The sequence below is a fragment of the Panthera onca genome, chromosome X, assembly GCF_046562875.1.
Source record: "Panthera onca isolate mPanOnc1 chromosome X, mPanOnc1 haplotype 2, whole genome shotgun sequence".
Lineage (NCBI taxonomy): Eukaryota > Metazoa > Chordata > Mammalia > Carnivora > Felidae > Panthera > Panthera onca.
This window is the reverse complement of record NC_138357.1, coordinates 71,914,578-71,937,974: the sequence shown is the minus strand read 5'-3', so window position 1 is coordinate 71,937,974 and position 23,397 is coordinate 71,914,578. Positions and strand designations below refer to the sequence as shown.

Sequence of the window (23,397 nt, the reverse complement as noted above, 5' to 3'; positions counted from 1 at the left end):
CGCGGAGCGAGCAAGTTCCCTGGCAGGAACTGGTTCCCTTTGGGATTTTGGCTGGGGGATGGGCGGGGGAGATGGCGCTGGCGAGCGCCTTTGTTCCCCGCCAAGCTGAGCTCTGCCGTCCGGGGGCTCAGCAGCTCTCCCTCCCTTTGTCCTCCAGCCTTCCCGCTTTCCGAGCAGAGCTGTTAACTTATGACCTCCCAGACGCTAAGTCGCGCTTGCTGTCGGAACACAGTCTGTCCGGCCCCTCCGCTTTTGCCAGCCAGACTCGTGGGCTCTGCTTGGCCGGCGAGCCGCCCCTCCGCCCCGGCTCCCTCCCGCCAGTCCGTGGAGCGCGCACTGCCTCGCCGCCCTTCCTACCCTCTTCCGTGGGCCTCTAGTCTGCGCTTGACTCCGGAGACTCCCTTCTGCTAATCCTCTGGCGGTTTTCTGGGTTCTTTAGGCAGGTGTAGGTGGAATCTAAGTGATCGGCAGGACGCGTTGTGAGCCCCGCGTCCTCCTACGCCGCCATCTTCCGGAACCTCCTTCTTTTTTCATTTTTTTGGAAGAGTTTGAGAAGTATTGGTATTAATTTTTCTTTGAGTATTTGGCAGAATTCACCAGTCAAGCCTTCTGATCCTTGGCATTTCTGTGTTGGGAGGTTTTTGATTACTGATGAATCTCCTTACTCATTATTGTTCTGTTCAGATTTTCTATTTCTTCCTCATTCAGTCCTGGTAGATTGTATGTTTCTAAGATTTTATCCATTTCTTCTAGGCTATCCAATTTGTTGTCATATAATTGTTCATAATATTCTCTTATAATTCTTTATATTTGTGTGGTGTCAGCTATAATGGATCCTTGTTCATTTCTTTTTTTAAAATTTTTTTTTAATGTTTATTTATTTCTGAGACAGAGCGAGACAGAGCATGAGTAGGGGAGGGGCAGACAGAGAGGGAGACACAGAATCAGAAGCAGGATCCAGGCTCTGAGCTGTCAGCAAAGATTCCGACACGGGGCTCGAACTCACAAACCGTGAAATCATGACCTGAGCCGAAGTCGTTCACTCAACCAACTGAGCCACCCAGGCACCCCTCCTTGTTCATTTCTGATTTTATTTGAGTCTTGTCTCCTTTTTTCTTAGTCTAGTTAAAGTTGTATCAATTTTGTTTATCTTTAAAAAAAAAACTCCTCTTCATTTCATTATCTTTTCTATTGTTTTTCTGGTCTCTACTTCATTTATTTCTTCTCTAATCTTTGTTACCTCCTTTCTTCTGACAGCTTTTAGATTAGTTTGCTTTTCTTTTTCTAGTTCCTTGAACTATGAAGTTAGGTTGTTTATTTGAGATCTATTTTCTTAATATGTGCATGTATTGCTATAAACTTCCCTCTCAGAACTGTTCTTGCAGCATCCCACAGATTGGGGGGGAGGGGTGTTTCCATTTTCATTTGTTTTGAGATATTTTTTATTCCTCTTTTGATTTCTTCTCTGACCCATTGGTTGTTTCAGGGTGTGTTAATTTCATACTCCTGTTGAACATTTGTAGATTTTCCTGCTTTCCTCTTGTTGCAGACTTCTAATTTCATACCATTGTGGATGTAAAAGATAACTAGTATGATTTCAATCTTCTTAAATTTGTTAAAATTTGTTTTGTGATATTATCTATCCTGGAGAATATTTCATGTGCACTTGAGAAGAATGTATATTCTGCTGCTGTTGGATGGAATGTTCTTCTATAAATGTTTATTGGGTCCATTTGGTCTAACATATGGTTCAAGCCCAAAGATTCCTTGTAGTTTTCTGTCTGGATTGCTGAAAGTAGGGTACTGAAGCCTGCAATTATTATTTGTCAAGTCTTTCATTTCCATCACTTCCTTCCATTTTCTATACTGGAAGGTCTGAGAACAAGATTCCTTATTTGTATAGTTTATGGCAAGAACTTTTTAAAATAGTTCATGGCTTTACTGTGGAAATGTTTTTAAAAAAAAAAAGATAGGTCCTGAAGATAGTGTGGGACTGGCAAATTAGTTACTAACATGGTTGGGAAAAAAAGCATATATAGCAAGAGAGCACAGTAACTCAAAACAATGTAATTCTAATGCCAAATATGTAGGTAAGAATAATTTTATATTTATAATCATCTACTTACTAGGCCCTCTTTGGTGACACCAAAATATTCCGTGATTGTATTTGTTTCATAATTATGAGCTATTCTTCCCCATCAGGCAATGATCTCCTTGAGACCAAGGACTATATATTATTTAATTTTTGTATTTTTAATGCCCAGCAACAAAATTGCTAGTACATAATAAGAACTCAGATGGGAAAGAATGAATTCCCACTACTATCAACCTGACTCAAGTTCTTATCACTTCATATGTGAGCTACCTGCAATGATTCTTAATTGATTTTCCTACCTCTAATCTCACCCCAGTCAACTTCTTGCATATGTTTTCATTAGCACGTCACTACCTTTGAAAACCTCCAGTGGGTCCTGATTTGCCTACAGCATAAAGTACTTTAATTTGATTTTCAAGGATTTTCACAAATGACTCCAATGTACCTAACTTTATATCTCATTACACCTTTTATATAAAATGTATGCTACAGCCTCTCTGATCCATTAGTCATCATATTCTGAACAGATGACGCTGTCCTCCTATCTACTCACTACAAATGTCCTTAACTCCTCCTTTCCACTTTATTAAATTCTCTCCCATCTTCAAAGCCCAGCTGAAGTCTCACGTTCAAAGAACTCTTTCTGACGTTCCCAGTCTATAATGATCTATGCCTCTTCTGAATTCCTATACTAATTTGGCAGTTATCCCCATTTACTATGTGCTATCTTATATTGTTATCTTTACACATACACTCTTTCCAATAAGGCTTGTAAGTTCCCTAAAAGAAGTGCCTATGCCTTCCATATGCTGCTCTTTACATAAAAGATGCTAAATTGGACTAAATTAATGTCTCTAAACCTGCCTTGTGCTCACATTTTTGCTCACTCTAATCTTCCTGCCAGGAATTCCTAATTCATTCACCTATACAAATCTTATACATTCTCTAAGTCCCTATCTCCTCCACTTAGCATTCTCTGATCAATGGAGCCTACAGTGATCTTTCGCTCCCCCTTCTAAATTTATATAGGATTTATCACCTATACCATGCATTTCTCATTTCCTGCATTTTATTGTCAGTTAACTGATCATATATATGCTTAGCTTGCTGTGGCAGATTGTAAATTCATTAGAAGAATGTCTATTTCTTTTTTTAATTTCTTTAAATGTTTATTTATTTTTGAGAGAGAGAAACAGAGCACAAGCGGGGGAGGGGCAGAGAAAGAGGGAGACAGAATCTGAAATAGGCTCCAGGCTCTGAGCGGTCAGCACAGAACCTGACGCAGGGCTCGAACTAACAAACCCTGAGAGCATGACCTGAATCAAAGCCAGTCACTCCACAGACTGAGCCACCCAGGTGCCCAGAGGAATGTCTGTTTCTTATGTTTCTTTTTATCTCCAACCAGACCCCATACAACATGCTGCATCAGGCAAAATTTTTGTTGATAAAATGAACTTAACTGTATCCAATGTGCTAAGGAAAATCCAACTCTTGTCTCCAAGAAGCAATAAACCTTAAAAATCCCTTCAATTCCTCTTCCCATCTCAAGTACCCTAAAACCAAACCCCCGGGGGGGGGGAAGAAAACACATAAACCAATGATCCAAACCACATACAGTGAAGGTGCAAGAACTGAATACATATTCTGTACCACCTTCCTTTCCTATAAAATGGAACTATTTTTTCTAACAATAAACTCATTAAAAATTTTTATTAGAATAAACAATTCTAACAGATTCCCTACAAAGTATGTTGTTTGGATACTTGACCTGAAATGGGAGAGGAGATGAAAGATCTATGGTGATAATTCTTGCCAACAGAGAGCTTTGACAGTGGCTGTTAGGTGAGAATATCCATGCAAACATGATTAAATTAAATCCCAAGAGCCAGTGATGTTTGCTTTTACTTCCTAGTGTCTGGTGATAACCTTTTAGATCTATCCCAGGAAGGAATTAGTGTTGAGAGTATTAGGTCTTCAATATTATATCTGTCTCTTTCTCCAGATTTTCAGGATATTATCTCACTCATCTCAGCATGCCATTTGTGCAACCCATTCAAGAACTTGTTATTATATTATCAGAAGAGTAAATTTCATTTAAATGTATGATTTAAAAAATATGCTGCATCCCCAAATATAACTTTATTATATATTAGAGCCAAAAAAATTTTTAGAGGTAAGTCATTTTTATTTTATAATGTTAATCCATGGAAAAATAATATTTACTGTATTAAATTTTTTCTAAACAGAACTTTTCTGGAATTCATTCATTGTGTAGAATTGAGAGAGCTCTAAAAATTTTATTGTAATATTCAACAGTGAGTTCAAAAACTGTTGATAAAACATCAGGTCTTTTATAATAGGAAGGTTGAGAACAAAGTAGTTAATCTGCAAGGTTTTTTGGTCTTTCTTTTTACTTGAGCCTAAACAAACTGCTTTCCCTATATCTAATTCTGACTTCCAAAAATTCTGATCTTGACTTTAGAAGCTTGATTTTGCTTCTCTCTATTCTTCTTTTTTTTTAGTTTATTTATTTATTTTGGGAGAGAAAGAGATGGCATGAGCGGGGGAGGGGCAGAGAGAGAGGGAGACAATCCCAAGGAGGCTCTGCACTCTGAACACAGAGCCCTACACAGGGCTCAAACCCACAAAAACTGTTGCAGTTATGACCTGAGCTGAAACCAACAGTTGGATGCTTAACCAACTGAGCCACCCAGAGTCCCCGCTTTTCTCTATTCTTGATTTTAGTTTGGCAATGTCAATCTGATCTCCTACAATCTTGTTCAAATTTTTTTTCTGTTGCATAGACATTTCTAGATCACTTTATCTCAAGGTTTCTGACTCTATCTTGGAAGTCTCATTCCAATTCAAAATCTCTTAGTTTGATTATGTGATTTAGTATTCTTATTACTGGAATGAACAGTAACTGATTAACCCCACCTAAGCAGTACAAAAGAAAGAGTCTGAGCCTTTTTGCCAATAACAAGATAAAGTGACCTATGTTAAAATTACAACTAAGAAAAAGCATGTACTAATACAGACAAGGAGTTGATGGAAAGAAAAAACTAATACAGACAAGGAGTTCAAGGAAAGAATAAACTAAATACAGATTATTTGTTAGGACAATAAAACTAGATATGATCTTTTTCTTTTCATTTTTTTATTATAATCATATGTTTACAGAGTAAAAAATAAAATAGATAAAAATTTTGAAAGGAAGGAATTAAAGCTCAAGGTGAGAAGCCAGTAATAGAAACTTAGCTGTTGTAAAAGAGTTCAGGTCCCCTAGGTTTATAAATGAGACTTATAAGTTATAGATGTCTTTAATAAAATTACAGAAAATTGAAGGGGTAATGAAAACTAGAGAAGGAAAACTTTGATTTTGTTTTACAAAAAGAGCAGTAGAGGGGCACTTGTGTGGCTCAGTCAGTTAAGTGTCCAACTCCTGATTTCAGTTAAGGTCATGACCTCAGGGTCATGAGATAAAGCCCAGCGCTGGGCTCCATGCTGAGCACAGAGCCAGCATAAGATTCTCTCTCTCCCTTTCCCTCTCTCTGTCTTTCCACCCACCCCTTTAAAATGAATGAATGAATGAATAAATGAATGCAGTAGAGTCCTAAATTTGGCTACTCAAAGTGTGGTCTACAGACCAACAGCATCAGCATCACATGGAAAGCTTATTAGAAACGCAGATCTCAAGCCTCATTCCAGACCTACTGAATTAGAATCTCTATTTTAACAAGATCTTGAGCTAATCATACACACATTAAAGTCTGAGAACCATTAACAAAACATCAAGGATTTGTTCAGAAAAGGGCACGCAAATTCAACTTACTTTATCTTTTGACAAGTTTACTTAAATGATAAAGTCAGAGAGTAAACAGACATAACCTAACAATTTCAGGAAAATGACTCATAATAACAGAGTATCAAGCCATCTATCTGATTTTCTAGAATGTAAAGCATATGTTCTTCCCTTATCTTAGCACCACATATTATCAGGATCTCATAAGTGGATAGCCTAGAACTGTCTACACTCTGACTTCTAATGAAGCTTGGCTGTAAGTGGTGAAATTAAAAAAAAAAAAAGATCACTTAAGAGACATGGTATTTCCATCCATTCATCAATGCATTCAATATTTTATCCGTGGGGCACCTGGGTGGCTCAGTAAGTTAAGCATCCAACTTTGGCTCAGATCATGATCTCGTGGTTTGTGAGTTCAAGCCCTATGTCAAGCTCTGTGCTCACAGCTCAGAGACTAGAGCCTGCTTTGTATTCTGTGTTTCCCTCTCTCTCTGCCCCACCCCCCCCACACTCTTGTCTCTCCCTTAAAAAAATAAACATTAAAACAATTTTTTTTTAATTTTATCCTTGCATCAAGGTAGATCATCAGAAGCTTAGGTCTGTACTACATTAGCTTATAGTACATAGCAGGACTGCATTCACTTTCTAACAGTTAATGCTCTGTACACTTAGCTCTTAGCTTTAATTGCTAAAACAAACTTCTATACATAAAATATACTTATGCTTTTGCTATAAAATTATCATTGTCCATTATATAATGCAACTTCCTATACTGTCTACAGATGCCAAATATGTAACATAAATGAGTGAAACAGACTATAAGAAAAAGCAACTGCCAGATACATAATGAACCTTTAGTATTAACTAAACAATGGTATAAGTATGTTAACATAGTACAAACAGGTAAGAAAATAGAAGCTATACTTTAACTTTGAAATTTAAAAATAAATATACTTAATTTACCAAATTTTTCTTCTGACTTTGATTTCTCTGTTGATTGGGAAATAGAAAGCTGAAATTCTTTCTTCTCTCTCTTTTATACCAATATGTCAATATTCATATGGCTGATAGGGAAAAAGTAGGTGCCTACATGAAAATCTGGATACTGTTATCAAGAGAAAAGTGGAATGAATGACTGACAGCCGATCAAGAGCAATTAATGTCCACTACATCTGATATGCCAAAGTTGTCTAATTAGAATTCAATACCACACTACACTACAGTTCAATTTGTAGTTCTTCATTCACGTTAGTATTAATTGAGAAAGTCAAAATAAATAATGTTTTTCATTATCATGATGTTGGAAATGAGAAAACATTTTAAGAATTCAATCTTTGAATATGTAGTTAAGGTAATCATTTCTATCTCTGGAAACCAATTTCAGCATAGAAAAGTGAGTCAGATTATTCTTTGCCAAATGAGTTTCCCAAAGAAATTACTTCACTAAGAACATATGAATTACAATTTACATTTGTGTAATTACTTATGAATGCATTTGCAGAGGCAGATTCAGAGTGTTTATATGGGTTGTCATATTCACCAAAGAGGTCAAGTCTTTGAGCGAAAGCAGAGATTTTTCCCATGGATGACAGGAACAAGTTGAATTCTTTCAACAGTTCCAAAAATATTAGTACCTTGTCATGAATGCTATATCACACAAATCTCCCCTTCAGGACTGAAGTATTTATTTCCAGGTGACTCTTTAGGAACTACCCTTGAAGAGAGCCACCTCACCCAAGGTGATGCCCCCTTTCCAGGGCAGCTGACATCCAAGACTACTTAACACTGGCCTTCAAGACATAGCCATCTTATTCTAACTGAAAACAATTCTGAAGGGCCATCCCAGCTTCAGAGTTCCCCATGGGGTAAGCTGAAGCCTTCTAACTTTAAATTAGCCCAATTTCTCCCCTTACCTAGTTTAGTCTCCTTTTCTTCCCCTCATAGGTATTGATCCTAAGAGCCCTCCTTTATAAACTATCTGGACACTAACCACCATCTTAAAATTTGCTTCTAGGGCAACACGAGCTTTGAAAGCATCTCATCCAATAAGCCCCCTAACCTCTAAGAAATAGATGCAAGTTTTCCTTCCACTTCTATTTTTTGGAACAGTTTAAGAAGAATAAGTATTAACTCTTCTTTAAATGTCTGGTAGATTTCCTCCTGAGAAGCCATCTGGCTCTGGACTTTTCTTTGTTGGGAGATTTTTGATTACTGATTCAATTTCTTTGCTGATTATGGGTCTGTTCAAATTTTCTATTTCTTCCTATTTCAGTCTTGGTAGTTTGTATGTTTCTAGGAATTTGTCCATTTCTTACAGATTGCCCAGTTTGTTGGCATACAATTTTTCATAATATTCTCTTATAATTATATTTTGACACAGGCACACTTTGTACATTAAACACAGAAATCTTTTACTTCCATCACAAAGAAATTTGTTCTTTCTCATTTTCTTAAAACGTCCTCTCAGGCTTACATTCTCTCATTTTTGAAAGAGATGTGTGTGCCATAAACATTTAATTTCCTCTTATATTTGCTATAAAAATAATAACACAAAAAAAGATAAATGACAACTTGACACATAGGTTAAGGTAGAAAATAAAGAAGTGTGGGGACTATGTCAAACTGGAGAATACATGCCCCATGTCTAAAGATAGCAATGACCATTTAGCCCCAAATGATTGTTGCTTAGTAGGAAATATTGACCAAGTGTTTCCAGATCTTTCAATTTTTTTCAAGAAGTCAGAAACCCTGGGGCGCCTGGGTGGCTCAGTCGGTTAAGCGTCCGACTTCAGCTCAGGTCACGATCTCGCGGTTCGCGAGTTCGAGCCCCGCGTCGGGCTCTGGGCTGATGGCTCAGAGCCTGGAGCCTGTTTCAGATTCTGTGTCTCCCTCTCTCTCTGCCCCTCCCCCGTTCATGCTGTGTCTCTCTCTGTCTCAAAAATAAATAAACGTTAAAAAAAAATTAAAAAAAAAAAGAAGTCAGAAACCCTGATTTTCATGTGAAATTGTTAAATACTGGCAATTAATTCATCCCTAAGCAACACATCTCTGGCCACACCCACCCAGCTCATGGTTCACTGATTTGCAAACTCTTTCCTATGTGATAGATTCCTTTAGAATGTAAAATTGGGAAAAAATGTTTGTCACTCTTAAAGATAATATTCAGGTAATGAGGGATCAAAGAAATCCATGAGGCATATATAAAACAAAAAATAAAATAACAAAGTAAGTCCCTCCTTATCAGTAATTTCTTTAAATGTAAATTGATTAAACTCCAATCACAAGGCAGAAATTGGAATAATGAATAAACAGAATCCAGCTACATACTGTTTGGAAGACACTCACTTTAGACCCAAAGATACAAACAGGTAGAAAATGAAACGATGGAGAAAGATATTCTATGCAAATAGTAACCAAAAGTGAGCAGTGGTGGTTATACTAGTATTAGACAAAACTGACTTTAAATCAAAGTTACAAAAGACAAAGAAGGACATGATGCATTAATTAAAAATCCAATAATCCAATAAAGCAAGAAGATATAACAATTATAAATATTTACATACCTAGTAACAAAGCATCAATTTAAGAGAACTGATGGTAAAATAGCATGCTACAATAACAGTTGGAGACTTCAAGACCTCTTCTCAAAAATGAAAAGAACAACCATCGGGCACCTGGGTGGCTCAGTTGGCTGAGCGTCCGACTTCAGCTCAGGTCATGGTCTCACAGCTCGTGAGTTCGAGCCCTGCGTCGAGCTCTGGGCTGACAAACAGCTCAGAGCCTGGAGCCTGCTTCAGATTCTGTATCTCCCTCTCTTTCTGCCCCTCCCCTGCTCACGCTCTGCCTCTCTCTGTCTCTCAAAAGTAAATAAATGTTAAAAAAAAAAATAAAAAAAAAGAATAGAACAACCAGACAGAAGATAAGTAAAAAATAGAGGATATCAACAACACAATAAACCAACAGACATATACAGCACATTTTACCCAATAACAGAATATACATTCTTCTCAAGTGCACATGGAACATTTTCCAGGATAGATCATAAGTTAAGCCACAAATTTAGTCTCAATAGAGTTTAACAGCTAGACATTATACAAACTACCTTTTCTGACCACAAAAGTATAAAGTTACAAATCAGTAACAGAAGAAAATATGAAAAAATTCAGAATTTTTAGAAATTAAATAACACACTGGGGCACTTGGGTGGGTCAGTGGTTAAGTGTCCAACTTCAGCTCAGGTCATGATCTCACAGCTCCTGAGTTTGAGCCTCACATTGGGTTCTGTGCTGACAGCTCAGAGCCTTGGAACCTGCTTCCCTCTCTCTGCCCCTCCCCTGCTCATGCTCTGTCTCTCGTTCTCTCTCTCTCAAAAATAAATAAACATTAAAAAATTATTTAAAAAGTTAAACAACACACTTAAACAAGCAATGAAATGAAGAAGAAATCACAAGGGAAATTAGAAAATAGTTAAGATTGAATGAAAATGAAAATACAAATTACCAAAATTTATAAAAAACAGAAAAAGCCAGGTTAAGTGAGATATTTAAGTCTATAAATGCTTATATTCAAAAATAAGAAAGATCTCAAATCAACAACCCAATTTTATAATGTAGCAAATTAGAAAAGAAGAACAAACTAACCACAAAGCTACCAGAAGGAAGGAGATAATAAAATTAGAGCAGAAATAAATGAAATAAAGATCAGAAAAACAATAGAAAAAAAATCAATGAAACTAAGTTGGTTTTTTTGCAAAGATAAACAAAAGTGATGACAAATCTTCAGCTAGGTTAAGAAAAAAAGAGAGAAGACTTGAATAAAATCAGAAATGAAAGAAAAAAATTACAACTAATGTCTCAGAAATTAAAAGAATTATAAAGGACTACTATGAAAACTCATATACCAAATTGGAAAACCTAGAGAAATTCATGAATTCCTAAAAACATAACCACCTACTAAGGCTGAATCATTAAGAAATAGAAAACCTGGAGTGCCTGGGTGACTCAGTTGGTTGAGTGTCTGACTTCAGCTCAGGTCATGATCTCATGGCTTGTGAGTTCGAGCTCTACGTCGGGCTCTGTGCTGATAGCTCAGAGCCTGGAGCCTGCTTCAGATTCTGTCTCCAACTCTCTCTCTGTCCCTCTCCTGCTCATGCACTGTCTCTCTCTCTCTCTCAAATATAAATAATAATAATAATAATAATAATAATAATAAAGAAAATCTGACAGACCTAGAACTAGTAAAGTGACTGAAGCAGTAATCAACAATCTCTCAACAAAGAAAAGCTCAGGATCAGATGGCTTTACTCCCAAATTCTACCAAATATTTAAAGACTTAATGCCATCCTTCTCAAAGTCTTCCAAAAAATTGGGGAGAAGGAAACACTTTGAAACTTATTAATGAAGCCAGTATTACCCTGATATCAAACAACAACAATAAAAAGAAAATACAAATGGCATTTTTCTCAGAAGTGGAACAAAAATCCCAAAATTTGTACAGAACCACAAAAGACCAGAAATAGCCAAAGCAATCTTGAGAAAGAAAAACAAAGGTGGAGGTATCATGCTCCTGGATTTTACACAGATACAATACAATACAATAGAGTAATCAAAACAGTATGGTACTGACATGAAAACAGACACATAGATCAATGGAACAGAATGGACAGCTGAGAAATAAACCCACACATATTTGGTCAGTTAATCTATGGCAAAGGAGGCAAGAATATATAATGGGGGAAAGACAGTCTCGTCAATAAATGGTGTTAGGAAAACTGAACAGCTACATGCAAAAAAATGAAACCGGTCCTTTATCTTATACAATATACAAAAATAAAGTCAAAATGGATTAAAATCTTGAATATAAGACCTGAAACCATAACGCTCCTACAAGAAAACACTGGCAATAAGCTATTTGACATCAGTCTTAGTGATATTTTTTTGGACCAGGCACCTCAGGCAACGGCAATAAAAGCTAAAATTGATAAAGGAAATCACATCAAACTAAAAAGCTTTTGCACAGTGAAGAAAACCATCAACAAAATGAAAATAGAACCTACTGGCTAAGAAACAATATTTGCAAATCACACATCTGATAAGGGGTTAATATCCAAAACATATAAAGAACTTATACAACTTGATGTTAAAAAAGTAAACCATATTAAAAATGGGCAGAGGACTTGTATAGACATTTTACCAAAGAAGACAAACAGATAGCCAGTGAGCACATGAAAAGATGCTCAGTATCACTGATCATTAGAGAAATGCAAATGAAAACCACAATGAGATATCACCTCACACCTGTCAGATTGGCTATTATCAAAATGACAAAAAATAAAAAGGGTTGGCAAGGATGTGGAGAAAAAGGAATCTTTGTATACTGTTGGAGGGGATGTAAATCAAGGCAGCCACTATGAAAAACAGTATGAAGTTTCCTCAACAAATTAAAAATAGAACTACCCTACAATCCTGCAATTACACTTCTGAGGATCTGAAGAAAATGGAAACACCAATTTTTTTTTAATGTTTATTTTTGAGAGAGCGAGAGAGAGAGCAAGCACATGCAAGAAAGAGCACAAGCAGGGAAGGGGCAGAGAGAAGACGGGACAGAGGATTCTAAGCGGGCTCTGCTAACAGCAGAGAGCTCAATGTGGGGGTGAAACTCACAACCATGAGATCATGACCTGAGGTGAAGTTGGACACTTAACCAAATGAGCCAACCAAGTGCCCCGAAAACATAATCTGAAGAGAAATTTGAACCATTATCTTCATTGCAGCATTATTTATAAAAGCCAAACTATAAAAACAACCTAAGTGTCCAGTGATGGATGAATGGATAAAGACGTGGTACATTATCTCCAATGGAACACTACTCAGCCATAAAAAAAAAATAAAATAAAATTTTGCCATTTGTGACAATGTGGATGGACCTAGAAGGTATCAGGCTAAGCAAAATAAGTCAGCAAAAGACTAATATTGTATGACTTCATTTATATGAGGCATCTAAAAAACAACAGAAACGAACAAACAAAACAAACAGAAACAGACTCATTGATACAGGAAACAAACTGTTGATTACCAGAGTATGACAGTAGAGGGGGTTTGGAGGGTGAGTGAAACAGGTGAAGGGGATTCAGAGGTACAAACTTCCAATCATAAAATAAATAAGTCACAGGGATGTAATAAACAGCATAGAGAATATAATGAATAATAATGTAATAATTTTGCATGGTGACAGATGGTAAGTAAACTAATCACAGGGATCATTTTTCAATGTATAAAAATATCAAATCACTACAATATATACATTAAACTAATAGGATACTGTATGTCAATCATACTTCAATAAAAAAAAAAACTTCTTCCTAAACAAACAAAGACACTACAAGAAAAGAAAACTACAGGCCAGTATTCCTGAAGAATACATATACAAAAAACCTCAACAAAATACTAGTAATAAGGTAATCCTCAACAAAAAAAATTAAACAGCATGTTAAAAAGATCATATACCATGACCAAGTGGGATTTATTCCTAGGATACAAGGATGGTCCAACATATAAAAATCAGTAAATGTGATACACCACATTGACAGAATGAAAGATAAAAATCACACAGTCATCTCAATAGATGCAGAAAAATAATTTGAAAACTTCAACAAGCTTTCATAATAAAAACATCCAACAAGCTAAGAATAGAAGGAAACTACCTGAACATAGTAATATGAAAAACCCACAGTGAATCTCATACTCAATGGTGAAACACTAAAAACTTTTTCTTTAAGACCAGGAACAAGGTAAGGATGTCTGCTTTAGTGACTCCTGTTCAGTACAGTACTGGAAGCCAGAGAAATTAGGCAAGGAAAAGAAATAAAAAGCATCTATCCAAATTGGAAAGTAAGAAATAAAATTATCTCTGTTCATAGATGATATGATCTTATATATAGAAAATGCTAAAGATTCTACAAAAAAAAACTATTTTTTTGTTAAGGGTTTAAAATTTTTTTTTGATGTTTTTATTTATTTTTGAGACAGAGAGAAAGCACAACCTGGAGAGGGGTAGAGATAGAGGGAGACAGGAACTGAAGCGGGCTCCACAATAACAGCAGAGAGCCCAATGTGGAGCTCAAACTCAGGAGTGCCTTGAGATCATGACCTGAGCCGAAGTCAGACGCTTAGCCGTCAAGTGAGCCACCCAGGCACCCCTCCACAAAACAAAACAAAACAAAAACAAAAACAAAAACAAAAACAAAAACCTGTTAAAATAAATAAACGAATTCAGCAAAGTAGCAGCATATAAAATCAATCCACAAAAATCAGTTGCAATTCTATACACTAACAATAAACCATCTGAAAAAAATTTAACACGGGCACCTGGGTGGCTCAGTCGGTTTTTGGCTCAGGTCCTGATCACATAGTCATGGGATAAAGCCCACATCAGGCTCCAAACTTGAGCATGAAGCCTGCTTGGAATTCTCTGTCTCCCTCTCTCTCTGTCCCTCCCCCACTCACACTCTCTCCCTCTCAAAAAAAATAAATAAACATTTAAAAATTTTAAGAACACAGCCCCATTTATAATAGCATCAAGAAAAGAAAAAACTTTAAGAATTAACTCAGCCAGGAGGTAAAGAACTCGTACAATGAGAACGATAAGATATTTCTGGGTGCCCGGATGGCTCAGTCAATTAAGCATCCGACTCCTGATTTCAGCTCAGATCATGATCTCACGGTTCATGAGTTCAAGCCCCACATCAGGCTGTGCACTGACAGTGTGGAACCTGCTTGGGATTCTCTTTCCCTCTCTCTGCCTCTCCCCTGCTCATGCTCTCTCTCTCTCTTGCTCAAAATAAATAAATAAAAATTTAAAAAGACATTTTTAAACAAAATTAAAGAAGACATAAATAAATGGAAAAACATTCCATGTTCATGGATTGGAAGACTTAATATTGTTAAGATGCCAATACTACCTGAAGTAATCTACAGATTCAATGCAATCCCTACCAAAATCCCAATGATGCTTTTTGGCAGAAATAGAAAAATTCATCCTAAAATTCATATGTAATCTCAAAGGACTCTGAATATGCAAAGCAATTCTGAAAATAAAAAAGCTGAAGGACTCACACTACCTGATTTTAAAACTCAATACAAACATAAAGTAATAAAAACAGAATGGTACTGGCATAAAGATAGACATACAAAGCAATGGAACAGAATAGAAAACCCAGAAATAAACTCTCACATATAAGGTCAAATGAATTTTAATAAGAGTGCCAAGACAATTCAATGGGGAAAAGATAGTTTTCTCAACAAATGACGCTGTGGAAACTGGGTAGCACATGCAAAAGAATTAAGTTGGAACTTTGTCTCACACCATATAGAAAAATGATCTCAAAATGGATCCATGACCTAAATGTAAGACGTAAAAACTATGAAACTCCCAGAAGAAAACATAGGGGAAATCATATTATATTTGGCAAAGATCTCTCAGATATGACACTAAGAGAATAGGAAATAAAAGGGGAAAAAAACACAAATTGGATTTCATGAAAAAAAAATTTTTTTAATTTTAATGTTTATTTATTTTTGAGAGAGAAAGAGACAGAGCACGAGTGGGGGAGGGGCAAAGAGAGAGGGAGACACAGAATCTGAAGCAGGCTCCAGGCTCTGAGCTGGCAGCACAGAGCCCAATGCCAGGCTCAAACTCACAAACTGCAAGATCATGACCTGAGCTAAAGACGGCTACTTAACCGACTGAGTCACCCAGGCACCCCGAAAAAAAATTTTTTAATTGGGGGTGCCTCACTGGCTCAGTTGGAAGAGCATGTGACTCTTGATCTCAGAGTCAAGAGTTCAAGCCCCATGTTGGGTGTAGAAATTACATAAACAAATAAATAAACAAACTTAAAAAATTTTTTAATTTTGCATCAAAAGACGCTACCAACAGAGTGAAAAGGCAATCCATAGAATAGGAGAAAATATTTGCAAATCATATATATTCAAAAGGATTTAATATCCAGAATACATCATGAACTCCTAAAACTAAACGACCTGATTAAAAACTGGGCAGGTCGGGGCGCCTGGGCGGCTCAGTCGGTTGGGTGTCTGACTTCAGCTCAGGTCATGATCTCACAGCTCATGGGTTCAACCCCATGTCAGACTCTGTGCTGACAGCTCAGGGCCTGGAGCCTGCTTCAGATTCTGTGTCTCCCTCTCTCTCTGCCCCTCCCCTGCTCACACTCTGTGTCTCTCTCTCTCAAAAATAAACATTAAAAAAAAAATTTTTTTTAAATATGGCAGGGGACTTGAATAGACATTTCTCTAAAGATGAAATAGGCCAAAATCACATGAAAAGATGGTCAACATCACTAGTCATTAGGGAAATGCAAATCAAAACTATACGAGATACCACTTCACACCTATTGGGATAACTACTACAAAAAAACAAAACAAAACAAGAGTTGGCCAAAATTTGGAGAAATTGGAACCCTTGTGCCCTGTTGCTGAGAATGTAATATGTACACCCACTGTGAAAACAGTATGACAATTCCTGAAAAAATTAAAAATTACCATATTATCCAGCAACTCCACTTCTGAATATACACACAAAAAAACTGAAAGCAAATTCTCAAAGAGATTTTTTTTACACCCCCATTCATCGCAGCATTATCCACAATAGCTAAAATGTGGAAGTTTTACCTTCCATCAGCTGATGAATGGATAAGCAAAATGTGGCATATACACATACAATAAAATCTTCCTCAGCCTTAAAAAGAAAGGAAATTCTTTATATATAAAACATCCAACTCTTGATCTCAGCTCGGGTCATGATCTCGCAGTTCATGGGTTCGAGCCCCACGTTGAGCTCTGTGCTGGTGGCATGTGCCTGCTTGGGATTCTCTGTCTCTCCCTCTCTCTCTCTGCCCCTCCCCCAATTGTGCTGTCTCTGTATCTCTCGAATAAATAAACTTTAAAAAAAATACTGGAGGGTTGCCTGGGTGGTTCAGTTGGTTGAATGTCTTACTCTCTATTTTGGTTCAGGTCATGATCCCAGGGTCATGGTATCAAGCCCCGCATCGGGCTCCATGTTGAGCGTGAAGCCTGCTTAAGATTCTCTCTTTCTCCCTCTTTCCCTCTTTCCCTCTCTCCGGCTCTCTCTCTCTCTCTCTCTCTCAAAAATAAATAAAAACATTAAAAAAATTTTTAATTACTGGCAAATATGTATCAATTGTATATAAGAAAAAATTTTGTGTTCCAGCTTTGTAAAAACATGATGTTATCATCATCATCTCCTCTTCCATAGATATTCTATAAGAGGCTAAATGACTTCTCATCCAAAAGTCGTGTGTCAGGTAGGAGATCGGTCTGCAACAATGGTTGGCAAGCTATATAGTTGCAGGCCAAATCTAAACAGTGACATGTTTTTATAAATAAAGCTCTATTGGAACACAGTCACTTCCATTTATTTACAGATTTTCTGTGGCTGCTTTTTTCTCACACTACAACAGCAGAGTAAAGTAGGTGTGACAGAAACTTTATGCCTTACAAAGGCTAAAATATTTACTACCTCACCCTTTATAGATAGTTTACTAACTGACCTAAAATAGCGGTTCTCAGAACCACCTGAAGAACTAATAAAAAATAGAGGTCAGGGCTTGCTGGAATAAGGTAGAGCTTGATCTCTATATTTTTATAAAGTACCCTAGTGAACATTTTTGATAAGTTTTATTGAGGTATAATTCCCATACCATACAATGCATCCATTTAAAGTACACAATTCAGTGGTTTTTAATATATACACAGAGTTGTGCACACATTACCCAATCAATTCTAAAACATTTCCATCACGTCAGAAAGAAGTGCCATACCCAATAGCAGTCTCTCCCCATCTTCCCCAACTCTCACAGCCCTAGGCAACCACTTATCTACTTCCTGTCTCTATAACTGCATCTATTCTGGAAATATCATATAAATGGAATGAAACAATATGTGATCTTTGTGACTGGCTTCTTGCACTTGGCATCATGTTTTTAAGGTTCATCCATGTTATAACATGTATCAGTATTCTGTTTCTTTTTATTTTTCTTAATATTTTTAAGTTTTTCTTATTTACTTTTTTTAAGTTTATTTATTTATTTTGAGGAGAGAGGGGCAGAAAGAGGGGGAGAGAGAGAATCCCAAGCAGGCTCTGTGCTGTGCAGAGCCCAATGTAGGGCTCAAACCCACAAACTGCAAGATCATCACCTGAGCTGAAATCAAGAGCCAGACACCCAAAAGACTGAACCACCGAGGCACCTCTTAAGTTTTTATTTTAATTTCAGTTAGTTAATGTACAGTGTTATATTAATCTCAAGATGTACAATAGAGTAATTCAACACTTCCATACATTACACCGTTTATTGGCAAATGATATTCCATGATGTGGGTATACCACATTTTGTTTACCTATTCATCAGTTATTAGACATTTTGGTTGTTTCCACATTTGAGTATTAGGAATAATATTATGAACATTCACATATAAGTGTTTTATGGACATACTTTTTCTATTTAACTCAGGAGTGGAATTGCTGGGTCAAATGGTAACTGTTTAACTTAGTGAGGAACTAATAGTTTCCAAAGCAGCTGCCCAATTTTACATTTCCACCATCAGTGTATGAGGGTTACAATTTCTCTATATCCTTGCCAACATATGTGATTATCTGTCTTTTTGATAATAGCCATCCTACTGGTTCAAAGTGGTTTCTCATTGTGGTTTTGATTTGCATTGCCCTGATGGCTAATGATGTTGAACATTGTTTCAAGTGCTTATTCCTCAGTAATTCTGAGGCACACTTAAGTTTGGGAACGATTAAGAAGTCTTTATGTACTTTAAGGCCCCTTTTGACATTAATGGTAACATAAAGACAGAGCCAGAGAGGTGTATTACTCATAGAACTGCACTCATTCGTGCCTTCCTGTTCCACATGACACTGCCCTGTAGGTTAACCTAGGCCTAACTCCTGTTTTATAAAGCACCAACTACCTTATTCCTTTTTCATTTTATTTCTTTTTCAAAATTTTAATGTAAATTTTAAAATTAACTTGACTATTGATTGTTTAAATCATTAATCAAGCAGTTCAATCTTCTAATTTTATCAGCATAATGGCAGATATGGTGCTATGTGAATATGGATGGATATAAATGGATATATTCAATACATATTAATAGAAACCTTAAAAAATGTTAGTCTTTAGAGAAAAGAAAATCAATTCTGTACCTTTCATGATCCATCAGCAGTTTAGCAACGTTCAGACAAAAGTCTAGAGACATATCAAGATGTAGTATTTCCATGACAGCTAAAAAAGAGAGAAGATGAAATAATCATATCAGTTTCATTTCTGAGGAAACTTAGCTATTTTCAATAACTTTCCTTTGTTCAAAATCTACTTTCTAAACGTTTGCCATACACCACATCTTGCCTAATAATTTATCAAAATCTTTTGGGGCATCTGGGTGGTTCAGTAGGTTAAGCACCAGACTTCAGCTCAAATCATGATCTCACAGTTCATGGGTTTGAGCCCCACATTGGGGCTCCACGCTGACAGTGTGAAGACTGCTTGGGATTCTCTCTCTCTCTCTCTCCCTCTCTCTCTCTCTCTCTCTCCCCACCCCCCACCCCACTAGCTCTTTCTGTCTCAAAATAAATAAACTTTAAAAAATCTTTTTATAAAGTAAAGACATCCAATGCTAGAGTATAGTGAAACAGGTACTCTTCTAAGGATGTTAAAGTAACTTGACAAAATGTTTTTGCAAAGCAGTTTGGTAATACTATATGTTATGAACACAGTGGTTAAAAGCTTGAGACTTGAAATCAGATAGACTTATATTTGAAACCACTTGCCACCTATATGGTTATAGGCCATATAGGCTATAGTTTTTTCTGAGCCTTAGTTTTGTCATCTGTAAAATGGGGAATATATCACTAGTCACTTAGGTCTGTTGAGAGTGTTACATGAGAAAATGAATGAAAATTACATAGTAAAACACCTAGAACTTAGTAAGACTCAGTAAATGACACCTGTTGTTGTTATGTATCCTCTCTAACGCAGAAAGTATACTTCTGAAAAGTCATCGGAAATATGGGAAGATGTTTATAAGCAAAGATATTAAAATCAGTGTATATATAATAACAATAAAAAGGAAGTATATTCTCGAATGTCCACTATAGGCAGATGATAAACTATTATGAAACTATTAAAAGTGTTGAATATGAAATAACATAGAAAAACTGAATATGCACTAATATGAAAAATGTTTATAAGACTAGTAAGTAAAAAAATCAGAAAATAAAGCCTGCATGTATTATGTGGTCAAAATTCTAGAAAACAAACAAATTTATTTTTTTTTAATTTTTTTAACGTTTATTTATTATTGAGAGACAGAGAGACACAGAGCGTGAGCAGGGGAGGGGTACAGAGAGGGCGAGAGACAGAATCCAAAGTGGGCTCCAGGCTCTGAGCTGTCAGCACAGAACCCAACGTGGGGCTTGAACTCACAAACTGTGAGATCATGACCTGAGCCGAAGTTGGTCACCCAACCAACTGAGTCACCCAGGTGCCCCGAAAACAAACAAATTTAACCAAAATAGAAAAATGCTGAAATTAAATGATCAAACTGCCAGAAGTGATTGTGTTCAGATTATTTATATACCAAATAACTAACAAGTGTATTCTCTGTGCCAGGAACTATGATCAGTGCTAAGAACCCAGTAGTGGACAAAACACAAAAATCCTTATTGTACAGGAATTGTACAGTGAATGATGAAGACTATGAATATCTTTTCCATAGTCTCATGGAATGCATACGGACAACTTTTCCAAAAGTTCTCTTTAATGCGTGTTGCTAGTCTTTCATAATAAAAAAAAATGTATATTTTTTGATTTCCACTTTTTTTACTTACAAAAAATACTGGTGAAATGCTAATGCCAGCAGTTAGAGTGACCATTTTATTTTTTTCAGTCTATATATTCATTTTGAGAGACAGGGAAAGAGTGAGCTGGGAAGGAGCAGAGAGAGGGGTAGAGATAGAATCCCAAGCAGGCTCCGCATTGTCAGCGCAGAGTCCCATGCAGGGCTCAATCTCACAAACCATGAAATCATGACATGAGCTGTGACACTTTCCCAATGAGCCATCCAGGTGCCCCAAGATTGACCATTCTGAGTGTAAAGTACTTTCACTAGCAAAGAAATGAACAGACTATAAAAAATGCAAGTTTCATATATTCTCTCAACACAACAAAGTAAAAGATAATTTAATATTTTAAACTATAGAAAACTTGGATTCAGAGAAGTCTCTTAATTTGTAATCTGACATAGCAACTTCATTACTCTGAATACCAAGAAACTAGATTAAATAAAAACAATCTGGGAATAAAGAATAATTTCATTTTAAGCTCTTCTTTTTATCTGTGTTTTGGTAAAATTTGTAATGGAGAATTCTAATCTAAAATTAATCAACTTTAAAGTAGTTGACTCCAGGGGTGCCTGGATGGTTTAGTTGGTTAAATGTCTGACTTTGGCTCAGGTCATGATCTTGCAGTTCTCAAGTTTGAGCCCCACATCGGGCTCAGTGCTGACAGCTCAGAGCCTGGACCCTGCTTCAGATTCTGTGTCTCCCTCTCTCTCTGCCTCTCTCTCTCTCTCTCTCTCGCTCTCTCTCTCTCTCTCCCTCTCAAAAATAAATACACATTTAAAAAATTATTGTGGCGCCTGAGTGGTTCAGTCAGTTGAGCATCCGACTTCGGCTCAGGTCATGATCTCATGTTCGTGAGTTCGAGCTCCACGTTGGGCTCTGTGCGTACAGCTCAGAGCCTACAGCCTACTTCAGATTCTTTGTCTCCCTCTCTCTCTGTCTTCTCCTACTCGTGCTCTGCCTCTCTCTCTCGAAAATAAACATTAAAAAATTTCATAAAAATATAAAGTAGGTGACTCCAAAAATCTCTCTGGTCTTCCTATATTGTATTGGGTTTCAGTAAACCTATTCCTCTAATTGGTTAATTGATTTGTTTATTCTCCGACTACAAAACAAGTGGAGTTGTCCTCCTGGTTCCTAACATTTTTCAGCCTGTGTATACTGAGATGATACCATTACCTAGAGATACAGAATCCTCTATATATTTCAGCTTGAGGTCTCTTATTGATTAGCTAAAATTTTAGAGGGCACAGAAAGTTTCAGAAACTAAATTAGCACTAAATTTAGAGCTACTACTAAATTTGATTATTGTCCTATTTATTACAAATTGTTATTGTTGGGGCACCTGGGTGGCCCAGTCAGTTAAGCGTCTGCCTTTGACTCAGGTCATGATCTCACAGTTCATGAGTTTGAGCTCCGTATCTGGCTCTCCGCTGATAGCTTCAGATTCTCTGTCCCCTTCCATCTCTCCTGCTCCCCTGCTCCTGCTCTCTGTCTCTCTCAAAAACTAAACATTAAGGGGCGCCTGGGTGGCTCAGTCGGTTAAGCGTCTGACTTCGGCTCAGATCATGATCTCACGGTCCGTGAGTTCGAGCCCCGCCCGCGTCGGGCTCTGTGCTAACAGCTCAGAGCCTGGAGCCTGTTTCAGATCCTGTGTCTCCCTCTCTCTCTGCTCCTCCCCTGTTCATGCTCTGTCTCTCTCTGTCTCAAAAATAAATAAACGTTAAAAAAAATTTTTTTAAATAAACATTAAAAACATTTTAAATTGTTATTGTTTAATGGATAATCAGTTATTATTATACTAGAATATACTTTTATATAGTAAAAATTATGCAACTCTATAATGCAACTATATTTTTATATAAAATTAAAGCATGTACACATTAAAAATATTTAGAGTCAATTATTTTATGTCTAAACATAGTTGAAACACTATTAAGTGGTCAGTGTGCATAGAGAGACTTTTGGTAGTAGTAACAGCAATAATAGCTACAATAATATGTAACATGTTTTGCACACTCTGCACCAGGTATGGTGCAAAATGCTTTATATACATTTTCTCACTGGATTCTCAAACTAACTAATCAGGTAGACATTATTATTATATCTCTTTGAAGATGAAGAAACTGAAGCACAGAAAAATTCAGTGACTTGCCAAATGACACACAGATGTATATCAGGATGTTTACCCTGTGAGGTGTAAATTTTAGTCCCTTAAGAATTTTGAAAAAAAAATAGCAATGTTTATACAAGTGATTATAAAAAGCACAGCACTACAAAGGCTTTTTCTATCCAAAGTTAATCTTTTTTTCATTGTGGTAAACAACTTCAGAAGGGTTGGGCAGCTGCAATTTTTGCTAAGCTAAAAAAAATTGATAATTCTTATTCAGCTTTTTTCACTACCTATTATATTTGTAACTATTCCCTTTCCCTTCTCTTTTTCTTCCTGGCTAACAATCTTCTCCCTTTCCTATGTGACCAATTTCCTTCTCAGTCACCGTCAAATTGCACCTATTATTAGCATACTATAAACGATCTGATATTCAACAAATTGGTT

The 23,397-nt window shown here is 36.6% G+C and overlaps 1 protein-coding gene across 1 annotated transcript in view; it reads right to left on the bottom strand.

Annotated features, from left to right (window-relative positions):
• TEX11 (testis expressed 11) overlaps positions 1-23,397 on the bottom strand; it is a 252,528-nt gene that overhangs the window by 149,570 nt on the left and 79,561 nt on the right. The window contains exon 13 of the mRNA XM_081792399.1: positions 19,146-19,224. Coding sequence (XP_081648525.1) covers positions 19,146-19,224 — 79 coding nt within the window. The remainder of the gene's footprint in view (positions 1-19,145; positions 19,225-23,397) is intronic.